The 27,304-nt window shown below is 37.0% G+C and overlaps 1 protein-coding gene across 1 annotated transcript; it reads left to right on the top strand.

Moving 5' to 3' along the window:
* Positions 1-16,033: 16,033 nt before the first annotated feature.
* On the top strand, positions 16,034-26,219 carry LOC131336611 (geraniol 8-hydroxylase-like). Its single transcript, XM_058372520.1, has 3 exons — positions 16,034-16,617; positions 24,356-24,828; positions 25,394-26,219. The coding sequence occupies exons 1-3, from the start codon at positions 16,203-16,205 to the stop codon at positions 25,997-25,999; spliced, it is 1,494 nt and encodes a 497-aa protein (XP_058228503.1). The 5' UTR covers positions 16,034-16,202; the 3' UTR covers positions 26,000-26,219.
* Positions 26,220-27,304: the final 1,085 nt, after the last annotated feature.

Raw genomic sequence — 27,304 nt, 5'->3', positions numbered from 1 at the left:
TGCTGAAGATTGACTCGACCAATTACAAATGCAACAAATGCTTACAGATAGCAAGTGTTCAAGTGCTAGGAGAGTCGTACCTACAAATGAAAGACTCGATTCAATTTATAGACTATTCTAAAGTTACATGACTGGCAACCTATTAAGAAAAGTGATCCGGTTTTCCAAAGAGAATAGTAGATGCCGCGTGATATCTGACCCGCATCATCACATCTTTCAACTTTCCTTTGAAAAAGAAGACCATCTATCATTATTACAAAGACCGATGTCTAAAGTAATTATTATCTGGCTGGAGAGACAGTAAGAGTGGTTGGTTGGCTGGTGTAGAGTGGTTGAAACAGTGAAAGGTGACCAATAATTTTGCTTTCGGCGAATGCTTCCAAATTACTTAAAGTATCGACCCATGTGATAACAGGATTGCTGTCTGTCATGGTGGGATACTTTTGACTATGCTTTTATCCTTCCATGGTATTGTTGAGATTATGGATGGCTTCATCATCAAAATCATAATCTTCGTCTCCTTCATGATCAGATGGATTGGATAAATTTTCTCCTGTCAACATTGCTCTCTGCTGATCCTTCTGCTCTAAATAATATCTGACTAGTTTATCATATCCTGTTTCAAAATGAAATTTTAATTCTGGGATATGATCATTGGACCTAATCTTCTGAAATAAGTCTTCACATACTAATGGCGCCTTTCCATAGTCATATAGACTGTCGTAGTGAAAACCTTCTGCAATAGTGAAGGCAATGGCATGTCTGATCTGTTTTCTTATAGAGTTTGTTTCGCAAACCCATGGAGCATCGTTATCGCAATGATAGATTCTTCTGGGGATTGTATTTGCTGGATTGGTATTAACGTGAATATTGTGGTAGGCAGGGATAAGTTGTCCTGTGGTTGTCCATTCTGGAAGTTTTGATTCCACCACAATTTCAACTGCTGTACCTTGATCTGCCATGGAATTGAGAACGCAAGCTGCAACTTTTCTTCCAAATCTGTTAGTATCTTCTGGATCATGGAATATAATTTGTTGAACATATCCAAAATCCAAAAGAGTTGCCTCTGTGATTTCTACCCTTTTATCGTTGAAATTAAGATAAAAAGGATTAAACTGCTTCATGTCTATGTTGGCCATAGGGATGCTGTAAACGAGTTGACATGTACAGGTCATCCTTTCCAAAGGGGTCTGAATACAGGTTGGTTTGATCTTTGGACATGGAACAACATCCTTTTCTTGTAAATAAAGAGTTTTCCAGGAAATAGTGAGTCCTGGAATACATCCTTCATTCTGGTTGATTTTGATCAGTTCTGAGAATAAAAATTCTTGGAAATGAGCTCTATCCTGTCTGGCTAAGTGCTGAATATGATGGATAACATCTGGGGGAAATCTTGAAAGAAAAGTATTTGCTTTTGTTTGCAAAAGCTCTATTGGATCATATTCCTTGCTCCACTCATTCTTTTCTTCATCTTCCAGTGGGAAAGACTGCTTTCTCACTTTTACCAGTGGGGTAAAGGGGCTTCTAATTTTCTTGAGCTCTTTTTCTGATTCTAACAACTTCTTTTTGAGAGTTGTTATTTCTTCTTCAAGCATCTGTTGATTATTGATCAACTGTTGATTTGCCTGTTCAAAATCTTGATTTCTTCTATTTAAAAGTCTGAAATTTTTTGTCATTGTTTCGCAATAACCGCAAAATTTTATTTGCTGAGAAAACGGCTGGTTAGAAGATGATTGGTTAAAAACTTGATTGTTTTCAAAACCTGCAGTTTCAATGGCTGCCTGAGTATTCAATCTTCTAGAAGACTCAGAAATGTAAAAATTATTTCCAATGGTGCGATTTGCCCACTGATTTGCTTCTGCAAAGGTATGAAAATCTTTCCATGTTGAGGAAGGGATTCCGTCTACCTGTTTTAAAACCTCTGGCCAGTAAGAATAAATTCCCGGGACACGTCCTATGGCTACGCAATAAAATGAAAATCTTTTTGTTGGGTTCGACCCATTTTGTTGGTTAAAGAAAATATTTAAAGCGTTTAGACAACCTAAAAACCTAGGAACCTCTTTGTGAGAGTCCCAGAGATTATCTAAAAGACACTTCTGTTCCTCACTGTTATTGTGGATGAGGTACCTGAATTTGGATCTGGATTGTTCAGGAAAGACTCTGAGAGTCACACTCCCAAAGGTTAAGAACTTCTGATCTGTTCTGGTAGAACTGGTTATATTGCTGGAAGATGCCATCTGAAAAATTGAGAATGTTAGCATTTATTTCTCTGGACAAATAATCTGCTAAAGTATTTTCTTTTCCTTTAATATGTTCAAATTCTACTGTATAACCATTACCTGTTATCGTATCAACAAAATTAAGCCATCTACGAGTGCTAATCTTTTTCTCGTTGAGAAGCTTATAGAATTTAACAATTGCTTCACAATCTGTCCTGACTGTAAATGGTTTAAATAACCATAACTTAAAGCTATTAATAGCGTTAATAACTCCTAATATTTCACAATCTATACTAGCTAAATTTCCTTTTTCTTTGTATTTTCCACTGGAGTATCTGCAAATTTTTTCTGTAGATTTTACTGAATACTTGGTAGGTTTACTAAGGAGTATAGCTCCCCATCCTTTATCGCTTGCATCTACCTCTATTACTATATAATCTGATTCTAATGGTAAATCTAGTTCTGGTAGGTTTCTACAAATTTCCTTGATTTTTCTGACAAGATCAATATCTTGCTGGTTGAAGTATTTCTGACCGGTTGGGGTCGTTTTACTGTACAAGGGTCCTATGATTTTACTAAGGTCCTTTATATAAGGTCTAGCATAATTTAAGGTTCCTAAGAATGACTGGAGTTTTTTCTTGTCTTCTATTTTATCTGGAAATTCTAAAATCTTTTGTGCTATGTGTGGTTGTAACTGGATTTTTCCTTTTCCTATCCTTACTCCTAAATATTCTATAAATTCCTTATTCAATTCCATTTTCTTTTTGCTAATAATTAAACCATTATCAATGAATAACTGGAAGGCTATCCTAAGGTGCCTATAATGTTCATCCTGTGTTTTACTGAAAACGAGAATGTCATCAATATGAACAAGAATAAAAGAATTATAATTTTTAAATATGCTATCCATTTTTCTTTGAAAAATACTGGGAGCTGTTTTTAAACCAAATGGCATGACAATCCATTCATAACATCCTTGAGGACATGTGAATGCTGTCCATGGTCTACTGGGCTGATCTAACATAATCTGCCAAAATCCTGATTTACAATCAAATTTACTAAAAATTAAGGTATCCTGAATACTATTGATAAGCTGTTCTTTACTGGGTATATCATAACTATCTATCTGAATATTATCATTAAGGCGCTTATAGTTTATGACCATTCGCGCTTTTCCTCTTTTGACTTCTGCATGATTTCTTACCATAAAAGCTGCACTTCTGTGAGGACTAATACTTTTCGTGATTACCTTAAGATCTAATAATTCATTAATCTGTTTTTCAAATTCCTCTATATCTAAAGGACTATATACTATTTTCTGGGTACTGATCTTAAAGTCTGGATTAATGATTTCTAAGTGTGCTAAAGTCTTAGTTTTATCCCAATGTTTGATTGGATTTTCTCCTAAGATCTGGGTTTCATCTGCTAACCTGATTAATTCGTCTAACAGATCTTTATCTGTTCTTTTTCTCTTTTTGCGATCAAGAACCGATAGAGAATGTTCTATTTGACAAAAATCTATTATATCTTGGTCTATCTGGATTAACTGTTCTTCCATTAACCATTCAGATTCTGTTTCGACAGTATCATTTATGGTTTCTTCGTATAAATCTAGATGTATATCTGGAAATGGTGTTAAGGCTTCAGCCTTTTTCTCCTTTACTATCCTATTTTCTTCTGCTATTTTTGCTATTTTTTCTGTTTTGTCTATGGTTCCATCTGTAAACTACGTTTATGGAACGTCACAAAGTGTTTACTAAAGGTGATACTGCCATTCATGCTATCTATAAAGTTTAATCCTAAGATAAACTTATAGCTGTGATTGATGTCTCCTATCCATACCATGGGTAATGGGTAGGTATGCTGCTGCTGGAGTCTATTGGTAAACCTAATACTGCTATTCATAAGACATGTATTGTAAATAATACTGGTGTTATTCATAAGATCTGCGCGAGCTATATATCCTGGTTTAGTAAAATATTCTACTGGAATAAGATCGCGACTAATATGGCTTTTACTGGCTCCTGTATCCACCATGGCTTTGGTTTCTATAATCTTTCCTGGATTCTTTCCTTTAGCTGGTAATAAAATCTCGCAATTTATTTCTATAAGACTATTTTCGCCTATTCTGTTGATTGACTCAACAATGTTGCAATGATCTTCTAATACTTCGACTGATTTTGAGGGCTGGTTTTTCTCATGTAACTGGTTTCTTAGTCTACCATTTTCTATTTTATATGTTTCTAATTCTATAGATAAAATTTCTATTTTCTTTTCTAGCTCTCCCACTTTCTTTTCTAACTGGAATTTAGTTCTGTCTAATTCTAACCTAATTGTGGCTGCTTCTAACTTGGCTTCCTGGAGTGCCAATTTTGAGTTCTGGTTTATTACTGGTTGCTGTATGCTACCACTTAAATCTATCAAATCTCTATCTATTTGATGGTTCCTTTTGAGACAAAATTTGCAAACATTTTTCTTACAATGTTCACAGATGCTTCTAAATAATCTAAAAGGATAACCATTGCATTCCGAGCAAGGTTCACTATCTTGGCCTATATTATGTTGCCACTGGTGTACACATTCTGTACTACTTTTAATCATAAAAGTATATTCTGGTAGATATCTGGGAAGTTCATCTTCTGAACTACTGCTGCTACTGCTATCATTATCTTTTAAGAAATTTATCTCCTCTGGCTCTGTACTGATCAAGCTATATATTGTATCAGTATCACTATCCTCTAACCTCATTTCTATAAATTCAATGTTATCAAAATCTTCTAATTCGGTTATAAGATTTGCTTTCTCTATATTTTTCTGGTTCTTTCCTTTATTAGGGCATTTGTTGGCTAAATGGTCTTCTGAATCGCATATAAAGCATTTACACTTTCGGTTTTGAGTCGGGTGGACTCTTTTCCTAAAATGCTTTCTAGGTTCTGGCCTAAACTGTTGTTTACTGGATGTCTGCTTATAGGATTGACTCTTCCTATATCTCTTTCTGGGATAATAACCATGTTTCTGATAACCATAGTTATATTTTTCTTTTTTCTGAGTAATCTTTCTATTGTATTTACTAGCTTTCTTTTGGTATTTATAAAATTTATCTTTCTTTTTCTTTTTCTTTTCTTTGTCATATCCATATTGTTGTGGAGTATATATGACCTGGCTACAAAAGTTTAACTTGTTTTTCTTTATGCCTTTCTGGATTTCAAGTGTTGTGCACTTGTCTCTAAGTACTGCAAAAACAAACTGAATTCTAGGACCTATTCCTAGATGCTGGTTTTCATTTTTATTAGTAACCTTCCATTTTTCCCATATTTCTTCTCCTAATGGTCCTGGAAGTTTCCTAAAGAATTTGTTACTGATTTCTGCGTCTAATGCTCTTCCTGTTTGGGATGCAAGGGCTATGAAATCATTACAAAAACTGACTATATATTTCCATTTATGTAACTTAAGCTGTTCTAACTGTCTCATAGCTACATTCTGGTACGTTGTATTTCCTCTATTAGGATCTGCTCCTATGATCAGTGTTTTAACTAAACTGGTGAAATTGTAGACATTTGGTCCTTGGGCTATTAAAGCCGCATATTGGGTTTCAAAATCTCTTTTGTAGGCTTCTATAATTCCCTTTGCTGTATCTCCTAAAAATGATTCACAATATGTCCACATCTCTGCTGAAGAGTGCCAATTGGTCATTTCTAAAAGTTTTCTAACTAGGGCTTGTTCCCATCTGTCTATTACTGCTTTGTGAAACTGAGGATCAAATGCTGCAATGTCTAGCATTAATCCTGTACCTGCTTGTGCCATAAGAGTTATATCTCTATCTACTGGTAACCTCTTCCCATAGGTTCTGAATTCTAATTCTTGAGCCGATGGCTCAATTCTGGACCTACTAATTGGAATGTTTTCCATCTCATATACTTGATTTGGGAGTACTGGTGGAGTACTATCATATGTCTCCATTTTAACTTCTACCATATGACTTTCTGTGTTTTCTACTGGTGGTTGGTAATATCTGGATCTAAGGTCTGAATGGCAAAACATATCTTCAACTGAAAGATTGTTTTTCCTACTGGTATCATATTCTAAGAATTTTTCTTCTAAGACAAATATATTTTTTGTATTAAATATTGTCTCTGAGAACTATCATCTAATTCTGGATGCTCATACTCAAGTTTCTGGGTATAGTATCCCTCAAAAATTTGGTAATCATAATAATCTAAATTTGGTCTGTAAACTGGTTCTAAAAGTTCTTTTAACCTGATTATGTCGGATTCACTGAATTTAAACAATTGATCTAAGGTAAACTGAGGCTGTTCATATGCCATATAGATATGCTCTGTTTCTATATCCGACTGAATAGAACTGCTTACATCTGAATGTTTTCCTGCTGAAACGTAATTACTGAATCTAAGATTAACTTCTCCTGAGCTATTGGTGTAAAAACTGTTATTACTGGGCTTAAGCTGCTGCTTGGGAACTAAATTTGTGACTTTCCATTCAAGTCCTGCTAACATTTTTGAGTCTCGTTTTTTGGCTTCTATGACTTGAATTCCTCTAGTGCCTAAAGCTTTCAAATACTGATCTATTCTGAGCTTGTATTTGGTGCTACTGTGATTGCTTAATTTTCCTATAAAACTTATACATGCTAAAAGGTTTTGTGCATTAGGGATCATATGATATCCTCTCGCTTTAATCCCTATTCTTATATGCTGGTAAAATTCATCTAATGTCACTTGGAAACCTGGTGTGCAATAAACTATCTGGCAATTATTATTCATATCTAATTCCATACTTCCTATCAAGGCTTGCTCTTGGTTTGTAAACCTATTGTCAAAGATCATAACCAATACTTTGGTTCCTAAATCTTGTATAGCTAATCCTTTGATTCCTATGGTAATTAATCCTAGGTGTATAAGACCTAATCCTAACTTCTTGAGCTTGTTGAAGCTCTCCTGCGTGATTATTTCTAAAACTTCTGTCTGATCTTCAGTTATCACACTGATTGGCTTTTCTTGATAACTGGTATAAGTCCTTTCTCCTCTGTTGAAGAAATTTTGTGATTTGTATAATATTTCTGGGTCTATCATTTCTAGATTGTGATTTCTGAATTTATCTAGCTGTATTTCTGGATCTATGATTCCTTCTATTCTATTCTCTTCAACTGGTTGTTTTCCAAATACTCTATTGAATAAAGGAATTCTACTAACTTTGGTCTTACTGCTAGATGCCATTACTGAGTTTCTGAAGACTGAGGAATTTCTTCTTTCTTTCCTTTGTTTGGATCTGGGGTACCAAATATGTTATAATAAAAGGTATGATTCTGCAAAGATCTATTGGATCTTTTGGGTTCTAGATATCCAGTTGATGCTGAAATACTGATCTGGTTTATCTTGGAGGTTAAAGCTTCTAAAGCTTTTCCTTCCTGGAGTTTATCAACTCTAATAGACAATTGATCTATCTTATCTGATGTTTCTGCTAGTCTATGACTAAGGCTGATTAAAAGTTCAATAATTGTATTATTCTGCTTAATAATAGTCTCGTCTGTCTTTCCTGTTGGCTTAAAGCTGGATAATCCGATAGGATCTGGTTGAACTTTCCCCGAATTTTCTAATGCTATCTTATAAAATAGACTGTTACAACTATTCATTCCCCATTAGCTAATTTCTTAACTTCCTCCAAAAGAATCTTTATTTTCTGGAGTTTACTATCTAATTCTGTCTTGATCTGGATTGAATTTTGCTTAATCTTATCTACTTCTATCTTAAGACTTTCAACTAAATTTTTAGTTTCTGTTTCAATATCTTTTGGTTGAGTAATATCTATCTTACTGGTCAGATCTATGATATCCTGTTTGCAGGGTAATCTGTCTGATGTCGCTAGCTGTTTTTCTTCTAATTTACTAATTCTTCTGAGTATTTCTGAATGTAATTCCTTGAAATAATCTAAATTTTCTAACTGCTTGCAAGATCTAGATCTACTAATTATGTCCAAAATCTGAGTGGTCTGTTCAAGAGATCTTACTGAAAACTCTTCAAACTGGTCTCTGGTTACAATATTTCTTTTTACTTCTAAGCTGAATTTCTTATCTAAACTACAACTAAGTTGTTCTACTAACTGAAAACCTGTTTTGATTTGAGTGTACTGTCTAGACTGTTGAGATCTAATTTCACTTAAACTAGGACTAATTGCTTTTAAAAGTTCTTCAATCATAAAACTAAATTAATCTAAACTAAACAAACTCATGAATTAAACTAAACAATAATAATGATCGATAATCTGGCTACTTGAATTAACAAATAGTACTGTAGGCTCTGATACCAATTTTATGCTGGGGTACTGTGTAAAATAAACTGCAGAAATATGAACAGTAGAATGCGGAAATAAAGAACTCTAAAGAGGTCTTAACTATAAATGTCTAGAAATTCTGGTAATCTTCTATAAAAGGTACTGTAATTAGTTTTGGATATCTAATGAGATTTGGACTAAAGTGTGATTTTTATACTACTTTACACGTAAGATCGGGATGGAAATCGGGATTCTGGTCGTAGCTGATAGCATTTCTGTTTATAAGCTGCTGCTGTAATGCCTAAAAAAAAACCCCCTTTTCATTCTCTAGTCAAAGCTGTGGGCCATGCCCATATATTAGGCCTAATTCTCTTGCTTGGTCCAAGAAGTCAGAATATGAAGTAATGAATAGTAGCCCTTTGGGCCCACCAAAAATATGTATAACTTGTATTGTTCTGTTACCAATAACGCCTCCACGATCACGTATACAGTAAAAATATTTTTAAGGTCCAATCCTTGTAGCTCTAACCATGATTAGGAATGTATTTCAATATGTTCTCCAAAATACCTACAATACAAAAATCAAGCATTAAATTCCGGGGTAACAATATAAACGAACTTAGCAATGATAAATTAGGAGCGCGTATGTGAACATTTACGCGTCTATCACACCCCCCAACTTATATACACTTTGCTAGTCCTGAGCAAAGAAAACAAAATGCCTTTTAAACACCTAGGCGGCCCCGGTAGAACGAGTGAAGTCTCATGAGGGTTTTCAGCAGTGATCACTTGCAAAACACCATGAATCCTCTTCACATGAAACCCGAAAAATTGTAAGACAGCTCAATGATACCTCAAACAAAGAACATGTAACCATCGTAAAGAGATAATTGGCATAAGCAGTTCTAAATACTATCAAGTCAGAAAAATAGGTTATGGCACCTATACTTAGCATGTGTAAACAAGGGCTTCGGTCACAAGTGAAAAATAACCAAAAGTTCTCTTCGGACCGAGTCTTGACTTCAAATCTCACCATGTCATGCACTCAACAAAGAAAATCACTCAAAACAAGGGACATATTACTCTCAATCTGTGTGCGCGGATGTTATGTAAATGAAAGCAAAATACTTCCGCACATAATGACACGAAAAGAAAGCTCGATAAAGTGGACACACGATCTCATGAAAAAAATACCAAGTGTTGGAAACCTTCTATATCCATCAATCCACAACCTATTGCCCCTAAGATCAAATAGGATTACAATTTCGGTGATAACGTTAGGCAAGGGAAAGCGTTTCAAGGTTAGGGTAAAATTTTCAAGTGTCCGAGAATAGGCTTACAGCAATGTGCAAATATAATAATGTGTGCCCTTTCTTTTTCCCGTTTTCTATTTTCAACTTCACCACATCTCTCTTCCTAACTCTTTAATACAATCCCATATAAGAACAAATATTTTCTCCTTTTCACAATGATTTGGTGTCTTTCCTTTTTGCTTTTTTTTTCCTTTATTTTTTTGATGTTTTTTTTTTCTATGGAAAATATCACCAATCAATAAAGCTCAATTCTCATTTACTCTTTCTCTTTTGAATAATATACTTTCACACAATTATCTAAGTTTTCTCGAGACACAATATAGATAGAAGAGCTCAACAAGAAAAAGGTATCATGCGAGAGACTCAAATGGGCTCACAAGAGATAAATATAGTATAAAACAAAGAAACGAACCGACTCAAAATAGCAAAAATGGCCTATAATCCTCTCCAACGGGTAATACAAATATGCAACTTTCCAAACCCAAGAGATAAGTAGGTAATTTAAAACATTCCCAACACTCGACGACAAAAATAATGAGATTGACAATGAATTTGTTCTTTTGTGACAACAAGAGTTTATTTGACACCATTACAAGAAAAAATAAGGTTCTAAACTCACATGGGCATAAGTCTCTACTAAACTAGCAATCGAGAATAATCAAGTCACAACTCACAAGCAACCAAAGCCCAAATAAGCGTGAAGTGTAAAAGTGCTAGAAATAAATGTCATGACCAATGCTTTGCGACAAGTTAGCAAAAAGAAGTACTATGCCACCACAATATCAAAACAATGACTATCACATCTTGAACTCAATCAACTAAGAGCCAATTTCATCAGCCTTCAAGTCTCATGCAAAAAGAATTTCACCATTTTTTTTATTTTTCAAATTTTTTTCCTTTTTTTTTTTATTGAATCTGACAAAATAAAGAACAAAGTGATCCCTCCCCCAAACTTGAACTATTTAATGTCCAGATTGAAAGCATAAAAATAAAAAGATAGGACAAAAACGTAAAAGAGAGGAAAGGTATCACCTTGAAAAGGAGGAACATAGCAGACGAATATAGCAAGAGGGAGACCCCCCCAGCTTGGATCGAACAACCTACAAAATGTTACCCTCCAAGACAGCAAGAAAAATAACTAAAAGAAATAAATAAGGCAAGAAATAAAATAAAAGACAAAAAAAACATCCACTTTCTACACGCGAAAGACGTGGGTACTACTTTTCTCCCCATTTCTCAAGAGAGAAACGGGTGGCTATACCAGACCAAAAAAAAAAAAAAAAGAGTTTATGTACGAGCAGCCAAACGCAGGTACTGAACATTTATCATGCCAACGTACGAGAGCTAAGACAATGAACATACCACTCCATCCTACACCTTTTATCAAAAATACTCGGCCATGCCACAAGATAAGATATTTCGAGTAGCGCATTTGCCGAATTCGTTTTAGACATTTAAGTTCTAGCAAGTGTACAGCCCAAACTAGATTAATTTTTAAATTGTTGATAAATTCCACAAGATAGGGATGATAAACTAAATTAAATTCATCAACACCTAGAAAATCAATCAATTCCACATTTAAAAACGCTTGCGAAAGTGGAGACTTAGTAGGATGGGTGGTACCATCTAGAGCCGAGAGTATTTGATTATTCAGTGTAACTATTGGCAATGACTCCTCAAGGCATACAGCCTTCACTAATGACAAGCAGCTCTATTTCCTCTTTTTCCCTCACATCAGAATTGATATCCTCAGAACTTTCAGTCAACTCACAAAATTGGAGCTTTTGTGCTAATTCTTCTAGGTAATCCCAAGCCTCTTCAGTGGATCTAGGTAATTCATCTAGGATTTCGTCAGTGGATCTAAAATCTACCTGGCATGTCTTAGGATTTAAACCATGGCAAAAGGTAGCCAGAAGACTGTCAAGTTCACAATTAAAACTCGACCAAGAGAATACGAAAATTTTAAATCGCTCCCAACACTGCGAAAAAGACTCATCATCTTGTTGATAGAAATCTAATAGTTCTTGTAAAAGCATATGAGTCTCATATGAGGGATTGAAAGTTTTGAAAAATTGTATTACAATCTCACTCCATGTCGATCATAGACTCAAAAAATTAAACCAATCTTGAGCACTACGACGCAAAGATGCTTGGAATATATGCAAAAGAGCCACTTCATCGATAGCAAAGCTTTCTCAAGGTTAGCAATATGCGAAAAAGAATTTTCTGATGCCAAACCATAAAATATAAGAAGTGACACAGAACAATCAAATTATTGTGCATAACCTCCATAGCACGTACCTTGCAAAATTGGCCCTTTTTTTTTCTTTTCAATAGTAAAAAAAATAGGCTAGAGGAGATTGTTTTTCTAAGATGGAGGATTGCCTACCTCTACCTATTATGACTCAAAACAAAGAACTAAAAAAAATATAAAAATAAAAAAAATAACTACCCAAATTCTTAACACATATTACCGTCCCCGGCAACGGCGCCAAAAATGCTTAACGATTTTCTAATTCGAAATTTATGGATTGCCCCAAGCGTAGAACTAAAACCGACGTAGCACAATATCTGGTAAGACCGGAGTAGAATCCACTGAGACGGTGATGTGTGCTGACTAAAACTCGGGTTGTTATTGATTAAACGGGCTCTTAGGTAGCCACCATTTGTCGATTGATGCTGAGATTACCTAAAACATAGCAATTAATTATACTTTTCAAATAATTAAAAGAAATGTATGGTTGTAGGGTTCATAGCGTTTGCAACCGGCTCGGACTCATCTGCTCCATTCGGTGTTTTTAAAAACGTTCAATTTTAGATTGAAAAAGATGCCCCGAAAGATGCGAAATCTTAAGGTCGCCGTTTACCCATGTGCAATAGAGAATAAGTTTTGGTCCCCCATTCACATGGGCTCCGACAATACCCGGGTTTGTCTAACGAATGTTCTTTACTAACCTAAAATTGCATTTTATTTACTGTTTGAAAATAGGAACAATGTCTGAACTGGTCACGGCGTGCTAATCATCTACTCACTCATTATCAAGCAAGAAACAAAAGAAACCGTAATTTGAAAACATCATTCTATTACACGAGATGGAAAATAAACAAGAAATATAAATTAATAAAATACCAGCGAATAACTTTTATTAAGAACAGAAATTAAAATGAGTTGTCAGAGTGCGAATAATTGAACAAATCTTCAAAACTTGAAAGGAAAAGAATCTCAAAAGAAAAACTCTTGGAACAGAAGTGATCGTCGTTCTTCAATTTCGTCCGTGGAGATATCCCGTCATTCGTCCATTCTTTCGAATAGTGATCGGCTCTCTTTTATAAGATGCTGCTGTAATGCTTCAGAAAACCCCTATTTTCATTCTCTAGTCAAAGCTATGGGCCATGCTCATTAGGTCTAATTCTCTTGCTTGGTCCAAGACTAAGTCAGAATATGAAGTAATGAATAGTAGCCCTTTGGGCCAAATATGTATAACTTGTATTGTTCTGCTACCAATAACGCCTCTACGATCACATGCACAGTAAAAATATTTTTAAGGCCCAATCCTTGTAGCTCTAACCATGACTAGGAATGTATTCCAATATATTCTCCAAATTACCTACAATACAAAAATCAAGCATTAAGTTCTGAAGTAACAATATAAACGGATTTAGTAAGGATAAATTAGGGGATACGTATGTGAACATTTACGCGCCTATCAATTCCACAATCTGGAGAGGTATATATGGGAAGCATGCTTTTATGCTACTTTGTGATCCATTTGGCTTGTTCGAAACGATTACGTGTTCAACAACGCATCAATACGTGTTCAACAACGCATCAACTCAGGCTTGGGAGGTGGGGGATCTAATTAAAACAAGGGTCGCAACGTGGATGAAGGTAAAATTTGATATCAAAGTGTACACGATGGAGGATTTTATATAAGGTGTTCCTAGATGTTATTCGGAAAGTAAAGTTGTAACTTATCCCTTAAGTGCATCATTCAACCATTGGTTGGATGTGTTGTTTTGTATGTTGGTTATGTTTGTTCTGTTGTTTCTGTTGAGTTGGTTCAAATTCCCAATAAATGAAAATTCTCAAAGTCTTGCACATGGTTCAGTTTCTGTTTTTCCCAGAGTGCTAGCTGTTGTGCTAGCTGGCTCATTTTGCTGTGTGACCTTCCATTCACTCATGGGAACATGTATTATGCTTTTAATGCATGGGTCAATAGATGTATATATAATGTCATGAGGGAATTCCTTTTCGGCAGAGAGAGAGCGAGGTGAGGTGAAAAACAGTGAGTGCAAGTGTCAAGTCTTGTGCTTGGTGTGAGAGTGGGTTCTTGGTGAGAGTGGGTGTATAAGGGGTTGGGTTTGGGTTTTCAAACTCGGGTGTTCTCTTGTACTAATTCTCTCATAGTGAAAGAACGGGATCCTCTCCATGGAGTAGGCGTGTTTTGCCGAACCACGTAATTCTTTCAAGGCTTGGTGGTGGCGCGGTGATGCGTGAAATTTTCACCAAGGTGGAGATTTGTTGGGTTGGTTCAAATTCCCAATAAATGAAAATTCTCAAAGTCTTGCACATGGTTCAGTTTCTGTTTTTCCCAGAGTGCTAGCTGTTGTGCTAGCTGGCTCATTTTGCCGTGTGACCTTCCGTTCACTCATGGGAACATGTATTATGCTTTTAATGCATGGGTCAATAGATGTATATATAATGTCATGAGGGAATTCCTTTTCGGCAAAGAGAGAGCGAGGTGAGATGAAAAACAGTGAGTGCAAGTGTCAAGTCTTGTGCTTGGTGTGAGAGTGGGTTCTTGGTGAGAGTGGGTGTATAAGGGGTTGGGTTTGGGTTTTCAAACTCGGGTGTTCTCTTGTACTAATTCTCTCATAGTGAAAGAACGGGATTCTCACCGTGGAGTAGGCGTGTTTTGCCGAACCACGTAATTCTTGCGTGTCTCTCTTTATTTTATTTTTCATCGTACCTCTATTGGTTGTGATTGTGGTTGTGTTTCGAATCTCGGTTCTTGGGTGCTTCCGCTTTTAATTCCAACAGTTTCTTGGCTCTTTGAGCTAAGAACTTTCCTCAATGTACTCCTTCGCGATTTATAAAATCATATCGTTCGTTTGCGGAGAAAAAAAAAATTCAAAATGGGTAAGAAGAATAGAAAACGAAAGCAGAAGGGGATATTATTCCGGTCGGCGGCAGCGGCAATATCCTCACTGCACTAAGTCATATGCCACCCCGGATCCCAAAAAATCCATAAAGCTACGTACCCAAACTCAACTCCTAAAAAATCCGCACAAAGCTCCACCAGGATTTAAAAAACCCACAACACCCAAACACCAACCCTACAAAACTGCAAAACCATTGAATCATTGAAACTTGATAGAAACCAGCAACGCCCAAACACCAACCAGCAAAACTACAAAACCCATAATAGATTCCTTGAAACAAGAGTATGGAGGCTTATTCGGCTCTCGAATCATAACACAATCTGCCTTATTGATCTACTAACATATCCGTGAGACTACCTCAAATCTCTCTCTCTCCTGTTTTCCAAGATAAGCCAAACCTTAAAAACATGAATTTTTTATTCAAAGATTAATATAATCCGTTTTTGGTGTCAAGAAAGTGTGTTTAGTGAGTAATTAGAAAATTTTCAACACTATCTTTCTTTTCAATATTTAAAAGTGCCTAAAAAAGATGATAAACCTAGTACAGTATTAATTTAAAGGCTAATCAAATGTTCCCATTATGTTTTTTGCCACATGTTAGAAGAGCTTATATTGCATTACCCGAATCTGAACATAACAAATGGCATCAACTTCCACTCCATCGAAGTTGAACCTACAACCTCACTGCACAATGCGCAACCACGCAACCATCAGGCCAATTGTCTCGGTTCACGAAGCTACCATTAATATCCCAACAATGTGGTACGACATTTAGATATTTCAGAAACACCGAACTTGACAGAAGGCTTGAAATATGAGTGTTTTAGCCTGCCAATTGTTTCACAAGTACCCATCTCAATATGGATGCCATCTTGGTCAATAGTCAATACATAGCTGACCTCAGGATGAATGTCATCTTTGTTGACATTAATTACACATAGCAAAAAGTAATATTAGATTAGTTCATCTTTGCGTTAATCCCTTATAAATTAATGCATACCTTACAGGATATATTCTATATAAAAGAGCAGACAGCTTTACCCAAAAAATACTCATAACAAACGAGACGGCAGAGCGATAAGGCAGGGAAAATTGTCAGAAAAACCGACAAAATCCGCCAAGAAAGTCAACGACTTGGTTCAAACGATAACCTTCTCTCTGTTTTAATAAGAAGCAAAAACCAAGAGACTATCCTCATCTCACAAAAATTTGGTTGGGAACCATGGAGTTATTGTTCTTGATTCTGTATATCTTGCTAACCATCACTTTGGTCCGAGCCTTCCTTTCACTATTAAGAACGAGCAAACCAGGCCCGAAACTTCCACCAGGGCCGGTGCCTCTTCCGGTCATCGGAAGCCTTCTAAAACTAGGTGACAAGCCCCACAAATCCCTGGCCGTGTTAGCCAAGATATATGGCCCAATTATGAGCTTGAAACTGGGCCAAAAAACCGTAGTGGTCATTTCTTCACCAGCTTTGGCGAAAGAAATACTCCAGAAGCAAGATCTAGCCTTCTCTACCAGATCCATTCCCAACGCTGTCCATGCCCACGGCCACCACAAATACTCTACAGTTTGGTTGCCGGTGGCAGATCAGTGGCGGAGCCTCAGAAAAGCCCTAAACTCCAACATATTTTCAGGTAATGCAAAACATTTTGTAGTTTACAACTAGAGTAACTTTGTCTTATTCTGATCGAAAAGGTTTACCCTTCTAATCCTGACTAGATGAACTAGACGTTTATTTTGACTATAAACGATCTGTACTTAGAAAACATCAATTAAACAAATAGCGGTTTTGCTAACATCAGCCTATTATGCAGTGAATAATCCACGCTAAATCCCAAAAACGCAAGAGTTCCAACATACTTTCCATAGATGTTAATGGACCTTTTTCAGATATCTATACGCCTTTCACAAATATCAATGCACTTTTTACACAATAACCATTTCCTACTGATCTGATGTCAATAGTCTTTCACTTCTCTATCTGATACTTTGACTTTTGCTCGAGAGCAAGCAACCGCTACTATATCATTCCTCCTCTTCCAATACAGCTGACAGAATCTTAAAAGATAGATAACCAAATCTCTGGTACTTTTTCCCTTCCTACCGGCCAGGTAGGCAACCAGTAGGAGGCCTTTGAGTCATAGAGGAAAGAAGCCAAACAAAACACCAACATACCAAGCTCGGGGGTGCCATAAGTCACTTTCTAGGTTCGAGCCATGGTATCCCCTTTTTGTGTTTCATTGATTGAGTTCTGTTTTCTCAACTGAATACAAAGAGAAACCCCAATCTCCTTTTATACACAAACCTGACTTCACCGACTTAGACAGCTCATCATGTGCTAAACACACTTGCACTCACTAAAACAGATTACAATAGATTAACTAACTAACAGAACACCTTAATGACTCTTACTTACATGCCCCTGCAAACTGATGGGTGCGTCAACAACCATCAGTTTGTGTCTCAGAAAAAGAAAACGAGCTGTAGACAAAGATTTAGTAAAGATGTCAGCGACTTGGTCTTCTGTGCACACATGATGAACCTGCAATTGCTTGGATAAAACCTTCTCTCGAATGAAATGGGATTAGCTGCCAAAGCTATTGCAGACATATTGTCACACCAAATAGTAGGAGGAATAGCAACCGTTATAGCAAGTTCCAACAGCAAACTCTGAATCCATGTAACATCGGATGCAGTCTGAGCTAATGCCCGATACTCAGCCTCCGTTGATGACCTTGCGACCGTATGCTATTTCTTGGCTCACCAAGAGACTAGATTTGAACCCAAAAATAAGCAATACCCAGTGGTAGATCGCCTATCTGTTCTGTCACCTGCCCAATCTGCATCTGATAAGGCAGTTAAAGACAAAGGTCCAGGTGTATAAAGCAAGCCTTGATGAATAGATCCTTTAATATACCTAAGAATGCGTTTGACAGCCACAAAGTGGCTATATTTGGGGCTATACATGTGCTGGCATGCAAGGTTAATGGCAAAAGAAATCTCACGTTTGGTAAGGGTCAGGTATTGAAGAGAACCCACAATGGTTCGAAACCAATCAATAAAATCAGGATCAGGATCATATATGGCAGGTTTAGAGGAAGAAGGTGATGGACTAGGTTTACATTCCAACATTCCTGCCTTGGTCAAAAGGTCAGCAGCATACTTAGTTTGAGACAAGAGAATGTTAGAACCATGATATAGAACTTCAAGCCCAAGAAAATAGCTAAGTGAACCAAGATCTTTCATCACAAACTTGGAACTTAAAAGTAGAAATCAGCTCTGTAATATAGGAGGACAGACTTCCAGTAATCAAAATATCATCCACATATATCAAAATCAAAGTAATGCCTTCAGATGTTTGTTTGATGAACAAAGAAGGATCAGCCTTGCTCTAACGAAAGCCTTGTTGAATGAGAAAACTAGAAAACACAAGAGTACCATGCTCTTGGAGCTTGCCTTAACTCATATAAAGCTTTTGAAAGCTTACACACATGAGTGGGACGATCAGGATCCTTATACCCCAGAGGTTGTCTCATATATACAGCTTCATCAAGTACACCATGCAAAAATGCATTTGAAACATCTAGTTGCTTGATAGGCCAAGCATGATGAACAGCTAAACTAAGAATTACTCTGACAGTAGGTTTGTTTAATAACAGGACTAAAAGTTTCTGTACAGTCTACACCTTCAGTTTGTTGATTACCATTAACAACCAATCGAGCTTTATATCTAGCAACAGTTCCATCAAAATTCCTTTTAATTTTGAATATCCACTGACAGCCAATTATGTTAGCATCTACTGGAGGGGGAACAAAAGACCAAGTTCCTTGGTTTACCAGAGCTTTATATTCTTCACTCATGGCCTGTTGCCAAACAGAGTGCTTAATGGTCTCAGAAAAGTATAAAGGTTCAGTTTGTGGTACAGATATGCTAGCCTCAATTGCATTCAAACTAAAAATAGCTTTAGGTTTAAAGATGCCATTCTTGGACCTTGTGGTCATAGAGTGATAAGGAGAAGAGGTAGGAATAGAAGTAGAAGAAGGGATAATAGGAACAAATGTTTCTACAGGTGCAGAAGAAACAATAGGATTCTCTTGAGCAGAAAGTGAGTTAGGAGAAGTATTTGAAAGAAAAGAAGAAGAAGCAGATACAAAAGGATGAGAATGTAAAGAGGGTGAGGCTGAATGAGAAATCGACTCAGATATGGAAGTACAAGTGACAATAGGACTAACAGGTACTACTAGTAGAAACTGCAGAATCAGAAACAGAATCACCAGAAGAAGATATAGGATAAGAAACAGGTATTATAATATCTTCAAAAGTAGCTAAAGGAATACTGAATGAAGTAGATGGAGGGGATTGAGAAACAGAAGAAGTACTCAATACAGGAACGGGGAATTCAGTTTCCACAAACTTCACATGCCTAGACACATAAACTTTGTTTATGCTAGGATCATAACACCTATAGCCTTTAGTATGATCACAATAGCCCAGAAAAACACATGGGGAAGATTTAGGCATCAGTTTATGAGAAGTATAAGGTTTTAACCAAGGAAAGCAACAACATCCAAAAGGTTTTAAGAGATTATAGTCAGGAGATGTATGAAACAACAAAGTATATGGAATCTGAAACTGCAGACTAGTATGAGGCAATCGATTAAGAAGATAGACTGCTTTGGTCAAAGCCTCAAACCAAAAACTAGTAGGAAGATTAGCCTGAAGAAGAAGAGTGATAGTAGTCTCTATGAGATGCCTATGTTTCCTTTCGGCAATACCATTCTGTTCAGGTGTATGAGGGCATGATGTTTGCTGAATCATGCCATTGGTTAAAAAGAAATTAAGAAGAAAATGGTTTATGAATTCACCCCCATTGTCACTCCTGAGAGTTTGAATGGTGGTATGAAATTGAATAGATACATAAGCTTTGAATTGAGTAACAACATGTTTGACTTCAGACTTGTAATGAAGAGGAAACAACCAAGTAAATCTAGAAAAATCATCCATGATTAACAAGTAATATCTGAAACCTTTATGAGAAGGAATAGGAGATGGTCCCCATACAACCATGTGAACTAATTGAAATGGAGCAGTTGTATGAGTTTCAGACCTAGGAAACTGAAGCTTATGACTTTTGGCCATGTTACAGCATTTACAATCAAGCAAAGAAGGCTTAGTAACAGGTAAGCCATGCTGTTTTATTAAAGAAACAAAGGAAGACTAGGATGTCCAAGCTTTTGATGCCAAAGCATAGCTGAAGCAGTAGGAGAGCTAACAAGAGCAGTAGATGAAAAAAGGAGCTGAAGAGTTCTCAGAGAAGGTCAGAATGGGATATAAGCCCTTGTGACAGGGACCCTTGTACAAGATTTGATGAGTAAGCTTGTCCTGAATTTCAAGACCAGAAGAATCAAATATAAGAGAACAATGATTATCCTTGGCAAATTGGAAAACAGAAATCAGATTATGAGTAATTTGTGGTGTATGAAGAGCATGAGAAAGCTTAAAATTGAATGCAGAAGTGGGTAACACACCTGTACCAGTGTGTGAGGCTTGGACCTAAGAACCATTCCCAACCATAATACCATCATGAACAGTTGCAGGTTGAGGATTGGTCAGATTCTGAAAGTTATGGGTAATATGGTTGGTTGCTCCACTATCAAAATACCACGGCTGAACAGAAGTACTAGCAACTGAAGAAGGAACTAAAGAACCACCACCTGGTTGAGATCTGCTTGACGATTTTCTAGACCTAAAATAATGGGTTGCCCCAAGCGTAGGGCTGAAACCGACGCAGCATAATATTCGGTAAGACCGGAGTCGAATCCACAAGGACGGTGATGTATGCTGACTAAAAACTCGGGTTGTTATAATTTAAATGGGCTTTTAGGTAGCCACCCCTTGTAGTTTGATGCTGAAATTAACTAAAATCTAGAAATTGATTATACTTTTCAGATAATTAAAAGGAGGTACGGTCGTAGGGTTCATAACACTCGCAACCAGTTTCGGACTTATCTGTTCTGTTCGGTGTTCTTAAAAATATTTGATTTTAGAGAGAAAAAGCTACCCCGAAAGATGCGAACCTTTGTGGTCGTCATTTACCCATGCGCAGCAGAGAATGAGTTTTGGACCCCCATTCCCCCGTTTACATAGGCTCCGACAATGCCCGGATTCGTCTAACGAATGTTCTTTAATAACCTAAAATTGCTTTTGCATTTTTATTCCAAAACAGAAGCAGAACGTATCCGACCTAGCCACGGTGTGCTAATCATCCCGCGACCCTACCTTTACGACTACTCACTCAACATCAAATAAAAAAATGAAAGAAACCCTAGATTGAAACATGCTTCCGAATTCGAAATAAACAGAATAAATAGATTATATAAGTTCCAACAAACAACTTTAATGAATGACGAAAATTAATACGAGTTATCGAAGTGCGAGTATTTAAACAAACGAAGAAAACTTCAAAAGAAAAATTCTGGAAAGAAAAACGAACATCTAAAGGCTGCCAAAATAAAATCCTAACCAAAGAAAATAGCACTCGGCAGTCCCGTTCTTCATTCTTTTCCGCCGCCTTGTTCTTTGATTTCGGCAGCCCCCAAATCCTCTCGTTTCATCTGTGGGCATGTGTATATATATATATATTAAGCCAAAAACCCTTCTCTCCTTTTTTAATTCTAATTCCCAGTCGGGGCCACACTTCTACTGACCGACCTAATTCCCAATTGATCCAAAAGCCATTATTATCCTATGTAGTCATGCCCATGGACTACTTAAGTTCATAGCAAAATTCTTGACTCTGTATTGACCTTCAAACGGACCACCTTCAATCACCATATAATATTTTAATTTCGCACTTCTTGCACTAAATCCTCCAAATACCTACAATACACAAATTAAGCATTAAACTCTAAATAATAATATAAATGAGACGTAACAAAGATAAATTAGGAGGCGCTAATGTGAACATTTACGCGCCTATCAAGATCCCCCCGAGACCATTCTAATGAAAGAAGGCAAAGATGCAACATTTAAACCATCTGTATATCCAACAAAGTTGGCCTGTGTATGTGGAACAACAGATTCATTAAAAGTAGAGGATTGTGAGGGAAAAACAGAAGGCCGGGTTGGTTGTATGTGTTGAGATTGAAAAATGGGAACATTGGTTGGGTTGGAATTCGGCCAAGGAGTAGAGTTATTCATCCAAGGTTGGGAACCTTGGGGCTGATGAGGTGGTCTCCACGGTGAACCGTGGAAGGGTTGAGATGTTTGTTGAAAAGATTGAGATGTCTGTTGAAAGGGTTGAGCATGCTGGTGAAACATTGGGAATGGTTGTTGATAGAATTGTGGATAGGAAGACTTGTAGTAACGATAGTTGGTGATGTGATTACTACAACCACATATGTCACATGGTGGTCTAAGGCTTCGTCCCCTGCCTCTGGTAAAACCTCTAAAGGATGTAGGAAGGAACTGTGGTGGAATATACTGAGAGTGAGAGGTATCTCCAGTTTGAGGTATGGGAGGAGGTCCAAGTACAGACTGTGGAGGAAACTGAAGCATTCCATAATAACCAGAAGAAGCAAATTGAGGAGTCACAAACTGTCCAACAGACTGAGATGCCCCAAACTGTCCTACAGTTTGATTTGAACCACCAGAAACAGACATTGAAGGTAACAATGGCGTAGATACAGAAGATGCATTAGTAGAAGTCTGTCCTTGACCTGCTTGGGAGCCATGTAGCAACTAACACTAAACCAGAACTGCTAGCAACATCTGCAGATGATTCTTGAAGAAGCTGAATATCTTCTCCATTAAGCATATTCACTACTTCATTAAAGGAAATTTCACCCCTGAGTCTCATAGCTCTAACAATAGTTTTTAAAACCATTGGACACAAGAGGAAGACCTCGAAGAGTGTGAAAAATCAGATCATCTTCATCCACCGGATTTCCAGCCGCAACTAACTTTTGAGCATACTCTTTAATAGTGTCAACATAATGTTCTATAGTTGAAGTCTTTGTGACTGTATACAATTTGCCTTCAATTTCATGAACATGACTTCTAGATAGAGAGTTATATCTATTTGACAAAGACTCCCAAACTTGATAAGTATGATGTAGCCCTAGAATATATGGCAGAGTGGTTTGAGATAACGATGCAGTCAAACACATGAGCAACTGTATATCAATAAGCTTCCATAAAGCAAACCTAGGATTAGGAATAGAATTGCCCTCAGTAGTACAAGTTTCAGCAGGTGGACAGGAAATAGAACCATCAAGATTCTTATAGAAGCCATTTGCACGCATAACATTCTTAATCTGAATCCTCCACAACAAATAGTTTGTTCCATCGAGCTTAATCGTGACAAACGAATGGAAATTAGACACAAGAAACACCAGAGATAGTGGAAGCGCAACCTCTGCGGTAGCCATGAGAATATTTGTTCGAGAATTCCAGAGACGAAAAATCAAGAACGAGAAACGAAATCACGATCTGATGCGAGATCTAACCACAAATTGATGAGGAAAGCATCACAGGATCGAAGGACTTCCGTCATAAAGCTCTGATACCATATGGAATAATAAAAACCCTAACAAAATTGCAGATAGAATGAAAGAATCTTGTGTTTCATTGATTGAGTTCTGTTTTCTGAACTGAATACAAAGAGAAACCCCAATCTCCTTTTATACACAAACCTGACTTCACCAACTTAGACAGCTCATCATGTGCTAAACACACTTACACTCACTAAAACAGATTACAACAGATAAACTAACTAACAGAACACCTTAATGACTCTTACTTATAGAGTGTTCCTGAGTGTTGTCTGCGCCCCGTGGCGGAGCTAGGATTTTGAACCCGAAGGGGGCCAGCTTAATAAACATATATTTTTTATCGGAACACATACCTATTATGAGATTTTTGCTTTCTAATACATTACATTTATAAATAGAAATTATTATAGCCTAATACAGTTAAAGTATACCAATCATTCTTTTTTTTAGGCTATTTCAACTGTTATGTACTTATTTTTTACTTATGAAAGAAATTGAAAAATGAGAATGTAAAATAATCAATTTTTTATCAAACCAAACCAAAATTATTAAGATTATAAGTAGTTATACACAAACAACTATCAATAATATTTAAATTCAAGTATATATAATATTTAAATTATTAAGATTATAAGTAGCTATGTTGGGGCCCGGCCCCAACGTAGCTCTGCCACATTAACTAAGCTAAACAAGGTAGAAAATGACACGTAAGCTGCTTCTTTTTTCGAAGATAGCATGTCTTCTAATGGATATGAAAAAGATTTGAACGAAGCGAGCCTAGTCAAAATATGTTTGTCAATCTTTCCCATCACATTTCAGGTAACAGACTTGATGCTAGTCAAAATTTACGGCGGCAAAAGGTGCAAGAGCTCATTGAGTACGTCGGGAAATGTTGCCAAGAGGGCGTCGCAGTGGACATAGGCAGCGCAGCCTTCAAAACATCCCTTAATTTGTTATCCAATACCATATTTTCGATCAATATGGCCGACCCAACTCAAGATTCAGTGCAACAATTCAGGCATTTGATTTGGCAGATTATGGTAGAGCTTGGTAAGCCCAATTTGGTGGATTACTTTTCAATACTTAAGAAAATTGATCCACAGGGAATAAGACGCCGGTTGAAGAGTCATTTTGGGGATACTTTTGAGATGTTTGGTCGGCTTATTGATGAACGGTTGAAGTTGAGAAGATCGGGTAAGAATGGTGCAGAGAACGATGTGATAGATATTCTGCTCAATATCAGTGAAGGGAATGGAGAGATCAACAGAACTCACATTGAGCATCTGTGCTTGGTTTGTTTTCTACCCTTTCCTCCTTCCACTAATTCCATTATTAATTCATTTCATTTTAGCAATTCCCAAAGGCATATGTCCATAAACCATCTGTCTAAAACTATCATGAGAACTCAATTAAACTATTCACTTCTGTACGAATACGGTTTATACAAATATGGTATTCAAGACTGTACTGGGCTCTATAGAAACCAGTTATAAGAGCATGTACACCAACAAAATGTATAAAATAATACTATAAAGTATCCTATGAACAGTAAACTAGAGAGGAAGAAAGAGAGACTGAGGGGGAGAGAGAAAAATAATAATAAATTAATGTATGGCTATGAACAGTTCCTCGGTAGTTTTCCCAAGCAATTCCACCAAAGGTATTTTGCCTTCCAGTTTTGCAATTCTGCTGCAATTGATTTTTGTCGGTTTAGTAAGGTATTTTACCAAATTTATCACATATAACATTGATGTACATGCCCTAAGCAAGCAAATTCTGTTCTATGACATTTCTTGGTGTTCAATATAGCATTTTGAAGTTTGAACATATCTGTTATACACACCAATTCTGTTGTAGGACATATTTGGAGCTGGGACTGATACAACATCGAGCTCAGTTGAGTGGGCAATGGCGGAGCTATTGCGCACTCCTGAGCCATTACAGAGAGCAAAAGCCGAGCTTGAACAAACTATTGGCAAAGGAAAACCGATAGAGGAATCGGACATTCCACGACTTCCTTACTTGCAAGCAATCGTGAAAGAGACGATGAGGTTACACCCACCTGTTCCATTGCTAATCCCTCGCACGGTTGAGACAGACGTTGAAGTTTACGGCTACACTGTCCCACAGGGAGCGCAAGTGCTAGTTAATGCGTGGGCTATTGGCCATGACCCAAGTGTATGGGCAAACCCGACGTCATTTATGCCTGAGAGGTTCTTGGACTCGGACATCGATATCCGAGGGAGAGACTTTGAGCTGATTCCTTTTGGAGCAGGAAGAAGAATTTGCCCCGGATTATCTCTAGCCATAAGGGTTGTCCCGCTGATGTTAGGTTCGCTCATAAACTCGTTTGATTGGAAGCTTGAAGGTGGAATTAAGCCAGAGGAGTTGGACATGGACGACAAGTTTGGCATTACTGTACAAAAGGCTCAGCCCCTCCGTGTTGTCCCATTCCATGTGTGACAGTTTGAATTTTCTTGTATTCGGTGAATACGTATGTAATGCGGCGAAACCACGATTACTGGTTTTCTTGCTTCTGCTTCCTCATCAATGTGGTTTTTGTTCCATTTTTTCCTTTACTAATAATAAGGCCAACATGGCTTTAACATATGTTAAATTTGTAACACCAAAAAAAAAAAAAGTAATGAACATTACTTGAGGGCATCTTTTTAGACTGGGACAATTCCAAATGTTCATGCCTGAAAATACCGGTGCGTTTTTCGCAACTATACTTTTGCTCGTGTTTTTTACATAATCTATGCTTCGACTTTGGATAAATAACTTTCAAAGCTATTTAAAACCTGATTATAAGAAACCTCTCTTTTGATGATTTCAAATTCTCATTTTCAAAATAAACTGTAGTAAAATTTAGGTTTCGACAGCTTCCCTCTTAATATTTGACTTTAGTGATTTTAGATGATGAAACCAAACTGACCTGTTTTCTTGAATTAAATTTCAAAACAGTTTGGTTTGGGTAAATATCGGCTCGGCAACTATCGATTCAGGCTTAACATTGCTGTTGTTTGCGGATCAAAAAAAAAAAAACATTGCTCTTGTTTTGAAGCTAGCCCTGTGAACATCTTTGAACCATATTTGGGCGAAGGAGCCTTCGAGCCTGTGTAAAGAGGTAATTTATGAAACCGCTTGATCTCAGCCATCCATTTCGGCATTGGACGGTCCGGATTTTAATAAAAATTTTCTGAGGAAGAGTAATCCGGACCGTCCAATATACTTTGGATAGGTGCAATTCACCTCTGTAAACTACTATTCACGGAAACCTCCGTGAAATAGTTTTTCTCTAGATGAATAGTAAAGGATTTTTTACAGCTTGTTTGCGTGCTTGAAACAATGTTCGTGTAAGTGCTGCGAACCAGAGGTTTAGTTAGTAGAGAGTTGCCTTAAAATTTCATAGGAACCTAAAAGGATTGAGCCAGGGCTTGTGGTTCATGGAGAGCTGTAGTCTATTGTGGTGGCTTTGTATTGTTGCGAGGTTAGGTTAGCGCCTTTGCTGGTTTTTCGTTCTTGTTGTTCTGGCGTTCAAGGCGTGCCGTTTTTTTACCAAAAGGAGAGAATCAACTACCTGTTCATATTCAATAGAAACTAGGGATGGCAACGGGTCGGTTGGGATATTGGTAAAAACAAAACTAAAACCGAAACCGAAACATATCCAATACCAAATGTTTTCTTTTTATCTAAACCATAACCAAAACCGTTGCTTATTGGTTCGGTTTTTCACTGAATTCGGTGATCAGTATTTTTAATCACCCA

This window comes from Rhododendron vialii, chromosome 8a (assembly GCF_030253575.1).
Source record: "Rhododendron vialii isolate Sample 1 chromosome 8a, ASM3025357v1".
In the NCBI taxonomy this organism is placed as follows: domain Eukaryota; kingdom Viridiplantae; phylum Streptophyta; class Magnoliopsida; order Ericales; family Ericaceae; genus Rhododendron; species Rhododendron vialii.
Note: the sequence above shows the minus strand (reverse complement) of the source record. Positions and strands in the feature narration are given on the sequence as shown.

Coding starts and splice junctions, on each gene's coding strand:
- LOC131336611 (XM_058372520.1), top strand. CDS start 16,203: ATGGAGTTATTGTTCTTGATTCTGTATATCTTGCTAACCATCACTTTG. Junction 16,618..24,355: donor AAACTCCAACATATTTTCAG/GTAATGCAAAAC, acceptor ATCACATTTCAG/GTAACAGACTTGATGCTAGT. Junction 24,829..25,393: donor ACATTGAGCATCTGTGCTTG/GTTTGTTTTCTA, acceptor ATTCTGTTGTAG/GACATATTTGGAGCTGGGAC.